This window comes from Cololabis saira, chromosome 1 (genome assembly GCF_033807715.1).
Source record: "Cololabis saira isolate AMF1-May2022 chromosome 1, fColSai1.1, whole genome shotgun sequence".
Classification (NCBI taxonomy): domain Eukaryota; kingdom Metazoa; phylum Chordata; class Actinopteri; order Beloniformes; family Belonidae; genus Cololabis; species Cololabis saira.
The window spans coordinates 29,673,728-29,691,536 of record NC_084587.1 but is presented as its reverse complement, the minus strand read 5'-3'; the positions used below and the strand labels follow the sequence as shown (position 1 = coordinate 29,691,536).

The 17,809-nt window shown below is 38.5% G+C and overlaps 1 protein-coding gene across 1 annotated transcript in view; it reads right to left on the bottom strand.

The window, feature by feature from the left end:
* Window positions 1–492: 492 nt before the first annotated feature.
* LOC133442429 (vasorin-like) overlaps window positions 493–17,809 on the bottom strand; it is a 34,958-nt gene continuing 17,641 nt past the window's right edge. The window contains exon 2 of the mRNA XM_061720424.1: window positions 493–3,347. Within this exon, the coding sequence (XP_061576408.1) occupies window positions 1,209–3,326 (2,118 nt within the window). The 5' untranslated portion in view covers window positions 3,327–3,347 and the 3' untranslated portion in view covers window positions 493–1,208. The remainder of the gene's footprint in view (window positions 3,348–17,809) is intronic.

The window sequence follows — 17,809 nt, the reverse complement described above, 5'->3', positions numbered from 1 at the left end:
GGTGATATTTTCATATACGTTTTCTTCCATATTTAAGTATGACACATTCTTCCTTTAACATGTATATGTTTTAGTAGATATTTGATTGCTACAGATTGATTTTAGACTTGATCTTGTAAGTAATTAAGCTGGTATTTACATCTGCACCGAACAAGTACGTACATAACGTAGGAAGATTTTAGCAGTGTAACGTAAAATGCAAAGACAAAACAGGTTTTATGGTGTTATGTTCAGTTTAAAAAAAAGAAAAGTTCACTTATTGTTTCAACTCACAGCAATAGCAACACAGATTTAAACAATTACTGACAAAAAATAAAATAGAAAAACACATGACAAAAGACTCCAACTAAGTATAACAGCCTGTCCATCATGTATGGAACAATGCAGACAATTTCTGCTCCCAGTTAACTTTCACAGCAATTTAATATTTGATAGAACTGTTGAGAGAAAGAAAGCAAAATCTGTTCTTCTAAGAAACTTGGAATTATTTCTCATATTACATCACAAAACAGAATTTGTACAGCTCTTAATGGTCACCAACATCTTTTTTCATTTTTTTATTTCCATATTAACCTTGTGTTGTGGCAGTCTGTGTTCATGATATTGGAAAGGCATTTCTCTTCTCAGTGCAAGTTCTTTTTATATATTTTTTTACTCCCATGGTGCCTTTGGTGTTGGTTGAAAGTCCATACGATATCTGGATGTGCGATTCAAAAGAAAACGTCTTAATTTGCATCATCTGAATTATTTTCATTTCTCCAGGTCTGTGTCCCAAAAGACGGCAAGGCATTTGCTCCTTTTCATATCTTCCAAATCCAGCAACAGGATTAGAGCTCAGTATTTATATAAACAGATACATTTAAAAGAAAAAACAAAGTCATTTAAAGTTGGGTCAGTGCAGAAGGCACTTCATCTTCTGTCCACTACCAAGACCCTCCTAGATGATTGCACTTAATTTAATCACTTGATTATGTTTTACCACTTTCAAACCACTCAAAAATTGAAATCTATAATCCAGTATCTTTAAAATAGATCATCTATTATTTTCTGTTATCTTGTGGACAACAGAGGATATTAAGTGCCCTGTCAGACAATGTGGACATCTCATATTAGAATAAAAATCTGAATTGAGTGAGCCACTTCATTCAGTGAGCCATAGTTGGATCCAGAAGTCCAGATGGAAACTCTCTTCAAAGTCTGCTTCAGCTTTAGAAATAAGATGGTTTTAAGGATGCTAAATTATTATTTGATTGGCAGTGTCCTTGCATCAAGGGTGCATCATAGTCCATGCTACCATTTTGTTGCAACAATTGCGGCGTCTGACAACAATCAATATCAGGCTGTTTGAGGGGTAGTGGACCATTTATCCCATTTTCTAGACAAGCTTTTATACCCTCTAACTCCATGGGATCAGGATCAGCCGGGCCCAGCTCAAGTTCCATCCCTGCATTTGCCTGGCTCCTCTTCCGTAGACAGATGATTGCCCCAGCCACGACTGCCAACCCTACCACCATTGCCAGAGCACCTAAAGCTGAAAAGAGAGTGTATGTCATAGAGGTCTTTTTCTCTATCCAGGGCTCTGAGGATGGCACGAAAAGACCCTTAGTGCGAGCTTCTGTACATGACCCCATTTCTGCAGAGCTGTTACTTCTGGAGTTTATTTTCTCTCCAAGGGGACTGGCGCAGACAGAATAGGTACAGTTGGGTCTTAAACCCCGCAAAGTGTATTCTGGGTAAGAAGTTGGTAAACTCAGAATTATGGGGCGGCGGTCAGGCCCTGAGAGGTTACGGTAAGTCAACCTGATACCACGGATATGTGGCCTTGTCTCAATAAAGCGGTGCAGGTCAAGAAGGATTGATGTGGATGTCACCTGCCGTGAACTGATGGCATCAACTTTATCAGGTATGACAGTGGCAGCTACAGGCACATATGTTGCTGAAGGTTGTGGTGACTCAGGAACCTCATCCATGTTCTGGCAGTAGAGGCCAGATGTTCCTGAGGGACAAAAACAGCTGAGTTGGCCCAGTGAGTCAAAAATGCAAGTACCCCCATTGAGGCAGATGTTTGGTGGGCAGAAATGTTGATAATTCTCCTCACTGTTGGAGCTAGGAGACACTGGAGGTTCTGGTAGAAAAAGGTAGTTATCTGTTTTTAAGGAGATGATTTCTTCACTCGGTGGTGGAGGGGGAGGAATTGCATTAGTATGGGGTGTTTCTGGAGATGTGGTTGGCATCAGGGGAACAAGTGTGTTAGCGATGGGGGAGCCAATCGATTCAGTTGTTGTTGGTGGACATCCAAAATCTTTGTGCTCCAGTGCCGAAAGCATTTTCCCAGCATTAACCAGAGGAAAGTGACATCTGGTTTCTTCAGGCCTCTTCAGAGTTACTCCTTTCTCTTTTAGCCAAATAGGAAACCAAGATAATGGACATAGACAGTTAAATGGGTTCTCAGCCGCTGTCAGGTGCGTCAACTTTGGGAAGGTTTCAAGAAAACCCTCAGGAAATCCTTGGAGATTGAGTCCACTGAGATCCAGTTTTTGAAGTCCAACTAATTTCAGGAAGTCCATCACTGTTAGCTCAAGAAGTGGGTTGACAGCCAGGCTTAAACTGATAAGCCCCTTAAGGGAATCCTGCTTTAGGGCCTTTGGCACTTCATGTAACTTGTTCATTGATAAATCAAGTTCATGAAGGTTCCTCAGGGATGCTATAAGATCCTCATCCACAGAGGTAAACCCTAATGAGGCCAATTTGAGGGTTTCTAGGTGGGGAGTTTGGAGGTCTGAGGGGCCCAGGTTTGGGATGTTATTGTAGCTTAGGTCTAAAAGGAGTAGCCTGGGAAAATTAAGGGATGGCAGGGAAGTGAGCTGGTTCCTCTGCAGTTTCAGCTCCAGTAGCATCTCTAAGCCTTCAAAAGCTTCCAAATGAATGCTCTGAATTTGGTTTGCATCAAGATATAGCCTTTCTAACTGGACCAACCCAGAAAAACTGTCTTTTGATATGTGAGTAATCTGGTTAAAGGACAGGTCTAAGTTCTTCAGTTTTGACATAATTTCGAATACCTTGTCTGGAATTTCTGCCAGCTCATTTTGGCTCATATCTAGTGTGTCCAGCTCCGCTAGGCCTTTGAAGTCATCTTTGGACAAGGTGGTAACACTGTTCTGGAAGATGAAGAGATTTCGGGTAGTGATGGGCACGCGAGGCACAGCAGTGAACTGTCGATTAACGCAGAATATTGAATCCTGGTCTTGGCAGGAGCAGTGAATTGGGCACTCCAAGGATAGCACCACGCCAGAGGAGAGGAAGTAGACCATGAAGGAAAGCCACATTATGATGACAGGCTTGCAATTCTGAAAAACATTAGGAAAAGAAATGTTGTTAAAATTTGCATGCTAAGCTCATTCCATTTAAATTTTAAATTGGAAACATAAACTGGATCAATGATGTAAAATGTTTTCGGGTAAACTATTTAATTTAATACAAATTTACATTTTTCCATCCATTTTTTTCATTAAAACTGTCTATTTGATACAAGCAAGCAAGTAAAACATCACTGTACAATAATGTTAATACATACATTTTTTAAATCAGCAAACCCTTGCTCAATCACAGTTTTGTCTTAACAGTCTGCTTGATATTTTTAAAAAGAGCACACATCCTTGGGATTGCAGCCCACAGTGCAACCAAGAGGACAATACAGCCCTTCCAGGGTGAACCCTCCTGGGGAAGTAAGATGCCCATTCAGCCACTGCCCTGTGTTTATAGTACAGTCTTTTGCTCGTTAAACTCAATCTGAAGTACAGGTGCAGGATACCCACAACCACAAGTCACTCAGAAACATAAGCAAGGCAGAAATGGTGTGAAGGCATGGACACCTAGAAAAATGCCACATGCAGATTTACAAGAAATTTGGGGAGTTCCTTAATCACATTTGTGCCAATTGGAGGATACATGTTTCGAACAGTGAAGGTGAACAAAGTAAACCAAGGATTACATTTATAAACTTAGCACAAAAAGTTAGCAAATTTGTGTTTGGAAGATTATTTCTCTGTTGTATGCTGTTGGAAAGCCTTTTGACATCTCTTTTAAATGGTACCATTGTAAGGATTGTAAGGAATTGTAAGGAACATGCATTTGTGGGAAAAAAACCCAACACATTACCATTTAACAATTTATCCATTTAACAAACAGGATCCTCACTAGCATGTGGAAAAACCATACATAGCCACAACAACCTGGCACTACCTCCTCATACTGGTCACCAGCCTGGTCACACACCGCTGTTAGATGGCATCCCATTCTTCAACCAACATTTGTTGCAAATCAGCCAACATGGTTGTGGTGGTCACTGTGGCACAAACAGCATGCCCAAGCTGATCCCACAAGTGTTCAAGGGGGTTGTCACGACCGCTGGTTGGCCATGGGATGCCATCTTACAGCAATGTGTGACCAGACTGTTGACCAGCATGAGGAGGAGGTGTCAGGCTGTTGTGGCTGTTTATGGTTCTTCCACATGCTATTGAGGCTCCTGTTTGTTAAATCCACCAAACCAGAGTCAAAGTTGTCTGGCATTTAGAAAATTTTTCATGGACGCAAATATGGCACCACTTTTGTGTATGTTTGCAGGCCGGAGCTTCGGGAGCTGCATGCTGACCTGCAGTCCCCCCCTCTGATCATCCCACTGCTTGCTTCCACCTGTCTGTGTGGATGTCTGGTAGCTGCCTGCTGACATCCTGGCCTTGCTGGCTGAAGAATGGGATGCTATCTAACAGCAGTGTGTGACCAGGCTGGTGAGCAGCATGAGGAGGTGCCAGGGTGTGGCTGTGTATGGTTCTCAGTCAAAGCATTGGGCAAATCTTTCATGGGCGCAACCAACATACTCAGCTCTGCTGCTCATCCCAAAATGCATGTTACTTACAAATTTGGCACCATTTAAAAGGGAAGTCAACAGGCTTTCCAACGGTATACGATTTATTGCCAAGAAGCATTGTTACAGCATAGAAATAATCTACCAAACACAAATTTACTTACTTTTTGTGCTAAATTTATACATTTATGGTCACATGGGGGTGATGAAACATTAATAAAATCTTAAAATCCCCTCCTGACCTTCTGACCCACCTCTCACCACCACATTACAACAAAGGATTTTATTAATCAAATTGTCTAGACATAGCTCTTTGAAATGATTGGTATGTATGAAAGTGTGTCTCAAATCTTCTTGTCCTTTTTTAAATTAGAAGATAAGTTGAGTGAAAACAGTTTCCGCTTAAAGGTAAGGTTTACTGCCTGAAGCTGCATCAGAAGAGGAGCTACTTAAATGGAATAAACAATGATTTGTCATCCCTCCATGCAATGACATTTCCTCACAAAGACTAACTGTTCACAGAAAATAATACTATAGAAATGGTTCATATTTGATATATTGAAAAAGACCACAGATCAAACTGCTATTCATGTGGGGAAGTTAAGTTTTATTATTTAGCAAAGCTGCCATGAATTGCCTTTTTATAAAGTTAAGGATGTTCTACTGCTTCAATTATTTAGCTTTAATTTAAACAGGATGTTAGTTCATGTCAATCCTTGCAACACTGCCGTGTAATCTGTACAGATAATTGGGTGTTGTGCCTTGATTGAGTATAGACACTGTAAGCCATAACCTCATTCTGATTGTATGTTTCACATCATCAGTCTAGTTTGGAAGAGCTTTGTGTGGTGTGACGTGGTGTAAAGCTGTATTATACACTCACTGCATCCCTGAAACATGTTAGTCATTATCCAGAGGGGTTGAATGTCAAAACACGAGTGTCACGGTATCAGACGGCCTTGACTTTGTACAGATTTTATACAGCTAGCTGTTTTCAAATCTGGTTAATGCTAAAAAGAACACTTTCTTAATTTTTTTACACAGACAGAAGTTGAACAAATGAGTGCACAGCATCAGATGCTGGCATTATAAAAATTATAAAAATTCTGACAAGCGCTATCAGCCAGAAATCTGTACCAAGAAGACTTTGATAGTTATCTATTATTGCTGGTACAAAGTTAGCTACAGTTAGCTGAAAATGGAAGAAGGTTTTCATGATTTTCTCTTCTATTCAACTCTTAAATTGAAGCATAGTTAAGAGCCCAACAATAAAGTGCATTACACACAGCTAGTCACCGCACCAAAGGATGAGCTGTTATCATCATGTGCTATTCATTGACAAAAAGCTGCAGCGAGAAACTATATAAATGAACACAATGCAAAATGTGCGGGGGATGGTCCACTGACAGCAACAGAGTATTTCGGAAATGTGACAGCATTTGTTGCACGTAGGTGCCTTGGTTTTAAGACAACAGTTTGCTCCGGTTTCCAGATCCGTCTTTGTGTGCAGCCACTAACAGAAGGGCATGTGAGTTATTGTGTTATAAAAACACAAGTTTGGATTTTTATATGCTATGTCACACTAGATCAGTGGTTCCCAAAGTGGGAGGCTACCTCTTGGTTTCGCTGCGTCTTACGTAAACAAACGTCATGAGACCGGGTCTATCAAAATGAAAAGAAGCTATCCATCTGGCAATGAGAAAAGAAACGGAAAAAAACAGGAGGAATAAAAAAAGCATTAAGAAAGTGGTAAGTAGTAGAAATAATACATAAGCTAATTTAGCTCAGTCCAGCTCAGCCTGTCCTGCAATCAACGTGTTTACTAGCAGGCTCAAAATATAAGAGTTATTCATTAGCATGAAATGTATAAAATGTGCTCCTGAGTGAGTTGTCTGCCAGTGGTGTTTATATTTTATTTTGAAACAATACAAATGTGCACTATTTAACAAAATATTTTTCTTTCACATTTTCCATTAGTGTCAATGTATTTACTGTATAAGCTTGATTAATTAGCAGGAGGGGCCCCCTTTGAAGAGAGTACAATTGCCTCTGAGCAAAAATGACCTTGTTTTACGGAGTTGTTCATTTCTTTAATCGCATTTTGCACAGAGAGGCATTTTTTGAAAAACTTATCTATCAATGTTGAATATTTTTACATAGTAAAAAACTAAAATGAAGAAACCTGTTACACTAAACACAATTACACTGACAGCAAAGAATACTGATACACAATAAGTAAAAACAGTTATACTTTAAATAATTTATTTGTAAATGGTTGCAGTTTATTTTATTGCGACCTGTAATTTATTGCAGTATACTGTTATTTGTTTAATAGTTGTTTTGTTTTTTTAAATCTGGTGACATGTGGAATAAGCTGCAATGTAGTTTGAAAACAAAATGTGTATGCGTTGTGGAGGGGGGCCCACCAAAAAAGGTTTGGGAACCAAAGACCAAGGCCTGACCCTAACCTTTTCCCTTAGTATCTAGACCTTTAAATGTGCACTCTGTGGAAAAAGTGTTTAAAGTTGTTCACCATCAAACCTTGAAATTAACACTATCACACAAAACAAAGTTTTCTCATTCAGAAATTCAATTCCTGAGTAAACTGTGTATGCAATGATGAAGTTTTTTGTTGCAAAAATATCATTATCCAGGCAAGAAATCCCCTTGATAGGATTGGATATTTACAAAACCTCTATACTGTATGTTTTACACATTGAAACAGACTGGGGGATGTGAAACAGTCAAGTTTTGCTTAGATTTACTCATCACTGGCTCAGGCAGAGGTCAGGGCAGTAATCATAACATGCACCAATCTAGCTTTCTCTGTATATGAAAATACACAGAGAACATGTGCATACATGATACATGATAAATACACCTTTAACATACTGAATAAAATGGTCTGAGAAAGAATTAGATATGATATATGTGAGGTAGTTTTATACAAGATGCAGTACAGCAGGACAGCAACTATTGATTAACTTAATTATCAAATACGCCATAATTTGATTCCATCAATTAATCCAGTAAATGGATAATAAACGCTCATGCTCATCTACTGTAAGTACATATTCAAAAGAGAAAATACAAGTCCCTTAAAGCAATCAAGAATTTATACATAATTACAGTTTTTCTTGATTGCCTAAGCATGATTTTCAAAACAGGGCCCGTGGTTTCAAAACACTACACACAATTAGCACAACAACACACCAAATTAGCAAAACACTACAGATCCTTCGCAAAATTAAACACGCTTGTAAAAACTATACACTTCTTTTTAAAAACCACACTTTGTTACCATATGAAACAAACACGTTTCACATTACTATACTCTGTTTGCACGAGTTACACTCTGCTGTGATAAACCTAAAACACTTTTAGCACTTCTACGTCCCTATGATTAGAGTAGGCTACTATCAACAAAGAACAAATATATAGTTTTTCTTGATCGTTTTAGCCCATTTTTCCATTCACAGTTTACTTTTTCAAAACAGCTCACACAAAGCCCTTAACAGAAGCTGAAATAACCAAAACACTTTATGATGTTTGCAGAATGACACCACTTTCTCAAAACTTGTCACACATCCATCAAAACCAAACTTTTCCATCAAAACCTAGAATTGTTTCTCAATTGAACATGTGTGTTTTCTTATTTATTTACTGTAACGATGGATAACAAAATTGAAACCACAGCTATCAATATCAACTTTTGTTCAACACCCTCATAGTATTGACTATTTTACAACTGACAACATACTACAATTTGGGTTTTGTATTGAGCACTCTAACTTAGTTATACTGTATAACTTAGAAATATACTGTCACAGAGTAAAATATTGTAGATCTGTTTTTGTATCGCTGAAGTTCCTGTCAACACCATTGATTTACATTTGTTCTACTGTGTACAAAATGTCAAGATTCTGACAGAAAAATATTTATTGTAGTACTTGTCATATGCACATACTGTAAGCAATCAAAATGACAGGGTTCAATATGCAGTACAACAAAGGTCAATTCTCAAAGAAAGTACTGTAAATGAAACACAATCAAATGAAACCCTGTAAATATGAAAATATAAAAATACAGGAAAATTACGCATTGTCCACACGGGCCTGACGATCAGGCCACATGTTCTCATCCACGTCCTCCTCCATCCATGCTTGGTGTCAACTTCAAGCTATTGACCTCTTTGATAGGTTGAGGACTACTTGCTTTGTTTTGCAAAGAGAGTTCACACAGGTGCTGATAATCTTTAGAATTGAGAGAGCAGTTCCAATTGGCTGCTACAAAGTGTCTGCAATGTGTTGCCATAGTAAATCAGTTATGTTTTGTGTCTCTTTGTGAGAAGTGTGTTAACTGTTTTGAAAAGTGTATTACAGTAAAAGTCAAAGAAAATTGTGTGAAAGCAATGAGAAATAGTTAACCGATTCGCCAGAGAGGACTCTTGCTGTGCAAAGAAGGTGTGAGCATTAGATAAAGTTGACCCATGATGTGCAAAATGTGTCAAAGCAATCGAGAAAAACTGTAGTCTTTCTCTGACTCTTGTGCTTGGAGACCAATGAGCTCACCTGCTGCTTTCTATAGTGTAGATACACCTGATTGGTGTGTCTACATTTAAGCAAACAAGTGTTTGCACACCTGATGACTGTGTTGAACCAACTGGTTGGACAGGGTGCTAATTTGACAGTCAGTGCTTTGGTATTGCAAAGAAGTGACTTTATGATAGATTTTTGTGTCTAATGTACGTTTAGTGTGTTTAGTGTTTAGAAAATCACTGTGTGTAGAGTTTTGCAACAAGTGTGAGGTTGACAATGTGCTTATAGTTGTGCAAATATGGGCTGATGTTTTGCTTCTTGAGTGGAAGGTTTTGCTAATAGTGTACTACTTTTAATTTTAGTGTGTAAGCAATCGAAAAAAACTGTAAAAAGCCTTCATCACTAGTGGCAACCATGATTAAAACTATTCATGGGCTCCAAAATGATTTTGTCTAAATGTTGTGACTTGTACATTTAATTTTTGAAGAAATAACTACAGGAAAATGGACACAACAGTCACATAAACAGATATGGGGTTATGGGGACTGTTTGCATCACAAGATAGATGACACAGCAAGTAAATGTCACAATTGTGTTGATTAACAAAGATATAGACCACACATTCATCATAAACATTCACATACAACGCTCACACCCAGATTCCAAGGATGTCAGCCTTCCAACAGTTTTGATCAAACAGAACTATAATCAGCATTTCCTTGTTAAGTGTCCAACGCTTCAAAGATGTGAAATGTGATGGTTTGCACACATGTCACAGACTCCAACCTAATACCGAACATGTTGGACATTTTGGAGGGGAGGAATCAGCAAGAGGAGCTGGTTAATGAGGAGTCAAGGGACTGATCAAAATGAAAGAGAAATGCTGATGACAAAGAACAAAGGAAATCCGAGAAAACAACAGATCTAGTGTAAATCAGGACACTGTGGTCAGCAGAAAAAAGAGCTGTCTACTCGTAGTCCCTGAGCAAAATGTCATTAAACTTGATGTTTCAATGAAGCATGTTGTGTCATAACAGACTTTTAGACAGACACATCATTTAAGAGAAACTGGTAAGTCTCCTCAACAGCCAAGTGAGAAAAACAGGCTGATTCATCTGAAACTCCTTGTGTCACAGACAAGAGGATTTGTCAGCTTATTGTTTATGGCAGCTGACCTCACTTCAACTTCAGAGCTCACAATCTCAAGGCAAACATGTTGTGTATGGACAGTTCGATGTCTGAGCTTTTTGTGAGGTGTAACATGTCAAATAAAACACCAAAACTGAGGAAAAAGCAAAGCCATTAATGAGCTTGATCTCAGCCAGATTCAGACACGCCTCCTCTACTACTTGCTTCAGCCTTTCTAAGGAAATTCACAATAATAGTTTGAAATAAGAGCAGCTTATACAGCTAAATCTCTGCATCACTAATCAAAATGCTCTGTCTATCTATATTTATTTTCTTTGTCATCATAGGCCTTTTGTTTTTTTTTGTTTTTTTAATAATGATCAGTTGCCCAATTCCTCTGCTAAGAACCTGACATGTACGTTATTCACCACCATCATCAAAACTCACACCTTGCATGCCGTCAGTCCCACACTATTCTGCAACCGCATATCTAGGGAAAACGAGTTCTGTTTGGCCTTTCACAGATTCGTAGTTGGCTGTGACTTTTCTACTGCTGTTGTAAGAAGTCACAACACAGTGCTGTCAGCTGTGGATACTTTATAAGATTTGGTCGCAGGATGAAGGCAAGATGTCGCCGTCAAAATGACAAAAAACAGGTCAAAAAACACCAACACCAACAACTTGCACAGCACACACACACACACACACACACCCAGCTGTGTGCTCATGCACATATTTCTGCACGTGTTCACGCCAGCAGACGCACACAAAAACACTGTCTATAGCACAGCTGGATTCTGTTACCCACAATACACTGCAGCAATCCCTCACTGTGAGACAGGGTGAGAGCCCCACACAAACCTTTGTCCTTCCCCGTGATAAGAGAAAGGTAGCAGGAGACAAAAGTGTGACGTTAATAGAACAGAACATGCAAAGTAAGGTGAGAGGGAAAAGTCCAAAAGAGTAAGAGACAAAGGAGAAAAGAAGTGTTTAAACAGCTTTTAGCCGACAACTATGCCATACAGTACACAATCTGCTTTAAACAAAAACTGATTCTCCTAATCCTAAAGTGCATGACAAAACCCAGATGTGACCGTGCTGCATCTTATCTCAAAGTGTAAAAAAAATGTTTTTAATAGTATGAGGGTACTGCATAAGGAATACATATATTCTGTTGTTTTGCTTATCTACTGTATAGGGTGGTATTTTGTGCCTGTAAAAAGGGTGCAAACTTATGAAGTTCACGGACAGTTTTACTCTTCCACCTATGATGCAGATCCTAAACTAGGTGAAAACTTCATCGCAGTCCTGACAGTTCCTCCGTTTTTTAATTACACCATCATGTAAAATGTTTAAATGATGCCTCCTTCATTCCTTGTCTATGAAATCTTAAACGGTGCGAAGTACCAGTGTTGCCCAAAGCCAATGTTTAATGAAGTTATTTACTTTAATGAGGTGATACAAGAACCCAAACCATCACATCCCCTCCTCTATGCTTGACTGTAAAGACAGAAATTGTTTGCAGGTTTGTATGTTTGTTTTTTCCAACAACAAATTGAAAGCGATGTCCCTGCGTCCAAAAAGCCCAATTTTTTTAATAAAAGGCATTATTGGTCTCTGAAGTGTCTTCCCTGATGATAATGGTGTCAGAATAGCCCAGATTCAACTTTTCTTTGACCACTTTAGTCATATGTTGGACATTACAGTACAGTTACAGTATACACCAAAATAGCATAATTAGTAAATCAAATGGGCTACAATTATACTATGCATTATGCAACATCATTGATGAAAATCTAACACGGTCACCATGTCCCCCTTTTAAGACGGTCTTGCACTCCGATGAGAAGGTCCGTTCTAGTCATGTCATCTCAACCAATCACAAATGGCCCACGTCTACACAGGTGGACATCGGGTCACCATGAAATATAATTCTGATCTTCAGAGAAATTTCCACTGCTCAACCAAAAAAAGCATAGATTAAACGGAAGTTAAAAGGAAAACCAGGGTTTTTTTTTAAAATAGTTTGGGATTTAATAATCTGTTACAATCCAGATGAGACAAATAGAGGCAACACCCCAAACCATGACCACATTTAAAGAAGCACCACAGGGACATGTACAACGAATGTCAGGAGTCATGTGGAACTAGTGATGATGTTTGTGTTAAATATGTGAAACAATAGGATTTATGAGTCACTTGTGATTGTAACACTACATGAGACGAGATCCATTGAGGCGCTGGGAGACCTTTAGCATCCACTGGGTAAAAACGTACGATCAACCTCATCAGAGCTCTTGATATAAGCGGTGCCGTTCCCTCTTACATGTATTCTAATCAAGTTTTTCCAGCATTTTATACAGAATGCATGAAAAAAAGTATTATGAATTTAAAAATGCAGAGCTATATGCAGTAAGTGATTCCTGATATACTAGGATGACTGAGCCATAGCCGTCTAATGCATTTTCTCTCAGCCACTGCCTGTAAAAGCTGTTTACCACACAGGCCAACATGTTAATGCTCCAGCAGATGTTAGAACAGTAATACGGAGGGAATATTGAATGTGGGCCCAATAATCAGGGAGCAAATTGCAAACACAACATTTGTCAGGAAAATTGTAGTTAGAGCATTTCCCCATATCATTCGCGCCCCTTATTCACCACATTGATGGAAGTCAGCAATTAACTTATTAGTACAGTGCCAACATACTGACAAAAGTAATTTAAAAAAACAAAACAAAAGCAAATCTGTAATAAACCACAGCTGACTGTGTAATGTGTAAACTTAGAAAAACAGTGGTTATCACAAAATAAAGTGCTTAAGAGCAGGAAATATGAGGCAGGCACAGTCAGACCATGAAAACACCATTATATCCGCATACATCCAACAGTTGATTGCAGTTTAAGGTTTAATTTTAGGAGATAAAAACTCTTTAAAGCTGTTTTGTTACTAAAGTTTGCCTTACTGTAATCATTTATATTTTCCGCATGAAACGCTGTCTAATCTTTGAATTTCTTGGATCGTGATTTTATGTTATAACTGCACAGCAACATTAGACCTTTTTTTTTCCTGAGGCTCCTCTGACTGCTCCTCGAACTGACTCGATCTCTCAGCCTATTTTAAATCTCTTTTCTTTTTTTAACCTGGTAAGAGGACAACATCTTTTGTCATTGGAATGCACTGGATTGTATCCCCTTTTCCATCTTTACTTCTGTATAGGATGAGTACTGAGACATCAAAGGAAAGCAACGCACTTAATAAGTGAAATCTTGCCGAGAGCAGAGTTTTGGCTTTCTTCATTTATTGCCAGCTGGGAGAATTAGCAATATTAGAAAATGTTATTACAGGGAAGTACTGTAGATATGCTGATGACAAAATCAACAAGACTGGGTGCTTTAAAACAGAAACAAAAGCAGATAATTTGAAGCTGTTTTCCAGTTCTTTTGTTTGTTTTTTGAGTGACAACTGTATTGCAGTCAATGGTATTAAACATGTTAAAAGGCTAGCTGTCAACGCTTTAGCTACAGTGCATTTCAAAAGAATCCGAGCTGTGAAGTGAGAATTCAGAGAGCAGAATCACTCCTCTTGTAAAGATAATATAGCCATGCTGTAAACGGTACTGACTGCTGTGACTGGCCCGGGGTTAGCCTCGAAGGGTCTTAAGACATGGACATCAATGGGCTAGGCACTTTGGATGGGAGGGTAAGAGGGTAACTGTCAAACACTTTGGCAACTTAGCACTTTTGCTGAACTTGATTGAAGAGCTGTGAATAAAGACCTACCAGAGTATTATCATTTTAAAGCTAATATAGTTTGCTCTCACTTGTGCTTTCAGACTGCTGTAACAGGCTCTAGGTTGGCCTGGAAGGGGTTATGGTAGGGTTGCCACCTTTCAGAAATAGAAATAAGGGACGCCCCGATTTCAGCAGCGCAGGAGCCAAAAAAAAGCTCCAAAACTTCTAAACTGAATAAAAATGTGTTTATTTTATATGAAAAAACAAAATGCTTTGATTTAAAGTTTAAAGTGCTTTAATAGCATTGAACTTGCATGACTGTACAGACGACCATACTAGTAACTGAAATAGCCTCCTATGCTCTGTATGTCCACATCAGCCAAGATGTAATATAGCCTACAGGTGAAGAATATGGTGTAAAAGTTAATTTATTTCAATAATTCAACTAGAATATGGTGTAAAAGTTAATTTATTTCAATAATTCAACTAGAATATGGTGTAAAAGTTAATTTATTTCAATAATTCAACTAGAATATGGTGTAAAAGTTAATTTATTTCAATAATTCAACTAGAATATGGTGTAAAAGTTAATTTATTTCAATAATTCAACTAGAATATGGTGTAAAAGTTAATTTATTTCAATAATTCAACTAGAAAAAGGTGTAAAGGTTAATTTATTTCAATAATTCAACTAGAATATGGTGTAAAAGTTAATTTATTTCAATAATTCAACTAGAATATGTAGTAAAAGTTAATTTATTTCAATAATTCAACTAGAATATGGTTTAAAAGTTAATGAAAATACGGTACAAATCGTGTCCCGTATTAGTCCAATACGGAACGCAACATTTTTTTCTCAAATAAAGGAAAATTCCGTATTTTACGGGACGGGTGGCAACCCTAGGTTATGGGCGAAACTTTGCTAAGCAGTTGGATGCTGCTTAGATAATAAACCTAGAATCAACGTATCCCAACAGTAGCCTATAGTTTGTCGGCTGGTACCTCTAGCAGCAGACAGGAGAGCTGCCCCCCCATCCCCCTTGAGCGTTCGAACATCTAGCCATCGAGCCTTCGTCACGCCGGAACATTTCAGGATGCCTCCAGTTCAGTAACTGGGCCCACAGGTAGCACACTGCGTCCCATCAGGACCCACGGCAGTACTGACCAGGACGGTTAGGTGATCAAACAACCGCAGATCCCCATACGGAGATCGGTCGGTGCTCCTCTGGCAGAACTCATTATAGATGTCATTTCAGCCGCAACATCCAAATTAGAAAGAATGAACAGATTTAGTATATAGCTAGTATAGCTAGCTAGGGTCAAGTAAGATAATGTGGGTCTGTTCCAATCAGCTGACAGACATACACCCTCCTCTCATTTGTTCATTTTTGCATTACTGGGGTGAGGTGGAGCCGGCACCTGCTAACACAGCGTGGTCCAGAGGCTCAAAAAACAGCCGTCTTCAGGCAATCTTTGAGTGACATCAGAGAAGATTCGTCCCGTAGATTTCCCTTTCTTTCATTCTGCATGTAAAGTTTGTTCGCTACAATTTGTTGTCCAGTAGGATGTGTGACTTCCTTTCCTAGTTTTATATGCAAAAATGAATCTTGAGCACGGATACGCAGCAAAGGCCTCTGAGAACCACTCATTGCAAAGGTGATTTTTTGCAAAAGTAATTAAAAAAATGTGTGTTGAGTGAAACAACCAAAGCCATATGCTATGACTCACTACTGAAGAAAAATCAGCCATTAAAGGTTTTTCCGCATTTCAACTTGAGAGAGTGACAGAAAGTAGGGAGGTGAACGTAAAGGTCAGAAATGAAGGTTCATAGAAACAGGGATCATAAATCATTTTACAGTTTATATTCTGGTAATTTGCTGTTTTTGTCCTAACAATAAAAGGGGACGTAAGGTAGTGGTACCAACTTGAACTATCCACTTACCTCATGCCTGAAGAGCTTATCAGAAAAAATCTGTTTAACAACTTCACTCCGTTTAAAACTCCCAGTCCCCCTAAACTCTTTGTAAGCAGATAAAGTACCCCTTACACGTGAACTGTTGCACCAGAACATGTAAACACAAGCACGAACAAGAATGTGTAAAGCATTTTTTTTTTAAAGCAGATTAAAAAAGAAAAGTCCTGAACAAATTTAGAAATAAAAGGAAATATTCATCTGATAGCAGCTTCAGCAAAGAGCAAATATATCAAGGGGAAGGTCTCATAATTCATTCTCTGGAGAGTGAAAATGTTCCAACAAATGTAATGGCAGTTTATCCATTATCGTATTATTTCTACACAAACAAAAGTATCAAACTCATGACGTCATGAAGTAAAAGTCGGGGATCACCAGACCATTTGGAAAAACAAATGTTCATATGAAGGCTAATCCTCAACCATGGTGTTGATGACAATGTCTCCAGTTAAAACCTGAAAATGTGAATAAAAAATTGTAGTAATCCATTTAACAGCAACTAACATGTTTAATTCTGGACAAAAGAGTGTCGAGCCAGCTGTTCGAGTTGAAAATAGACCATGGGAACAATAATTTCCCTTTCCAGCTTCGCTGCTGCCTGGAATTATACCATGCATGATACAAAGTAATCGATGAATTATGTGTTTGCACTCATGTGATTGGCTTCTGGTCACATTTGAATTGAAGAGTTGGCATTATTAATACACAAGACTGGCTTTGTCTGAAATGATTGGTTGATGGTCAGATAATGTACTTCATTTCAAACATTGCATATTTATAAATGGATAAGCATAATTTGGTTTAGTCATTCAAAGGTGTGATCCCTGCATTGCTGTTTAATACTTTCAGTATCCATTAAATAGTTTGCTTCCTTTTGCTCTCTAATCGCAGAGAACAAAGAGAAATCTCGACAATATATCCTACAAAGCTTCAATAGCATTTTTTTTTATGAAACTTTAACAAGGTCCAATATAAAGGTGTTAAATACATACAGTACAAACACTGAAGAGGAGGTGCACAGGGCGGTGTTACAAGTTCATATGCACTCTGAAAGTGCATATGCTGTATGTAGAAAAGCAGACAAAGCCAAATCGCTTCCTGAGTCACAAAGGCCATGAATAAGTCGCAGTAAATACAATGAACCCTATGAATTCACTAAACTCATTCAAAGTGTTTGGTGTTTGAGTTATGTACATGACTTCCTCTTCGTGCTCTGTGCAACAAATATAGGAAATGGACAGATACTATCTGTGTGTCTGTGATTCTGTCCAATGACGTTGACTGCTTGACCTCAAGTCTTCTCTGTGCCTTTTTATCATTCTTAACATTCATTTTGTCCAATGTTCTGTGCGCATTTGCACACATGAGCACAGAGTATGCTGCACCACCTGTGGAACAAATTAATAACATGCTGTGTGACAGTCTAGCTCTTCCTTATTAAAGCTTTTATCAATGGCTAGATTTTTCCCTCCTTTCAGCCATCCTTCCCATGCTTGTCCTCAAACGCCCTCATAACTCACATATGTATTACAACTGGTCAGTTGTGCGTTGGTGTTGGCATGTTAGTTCATAT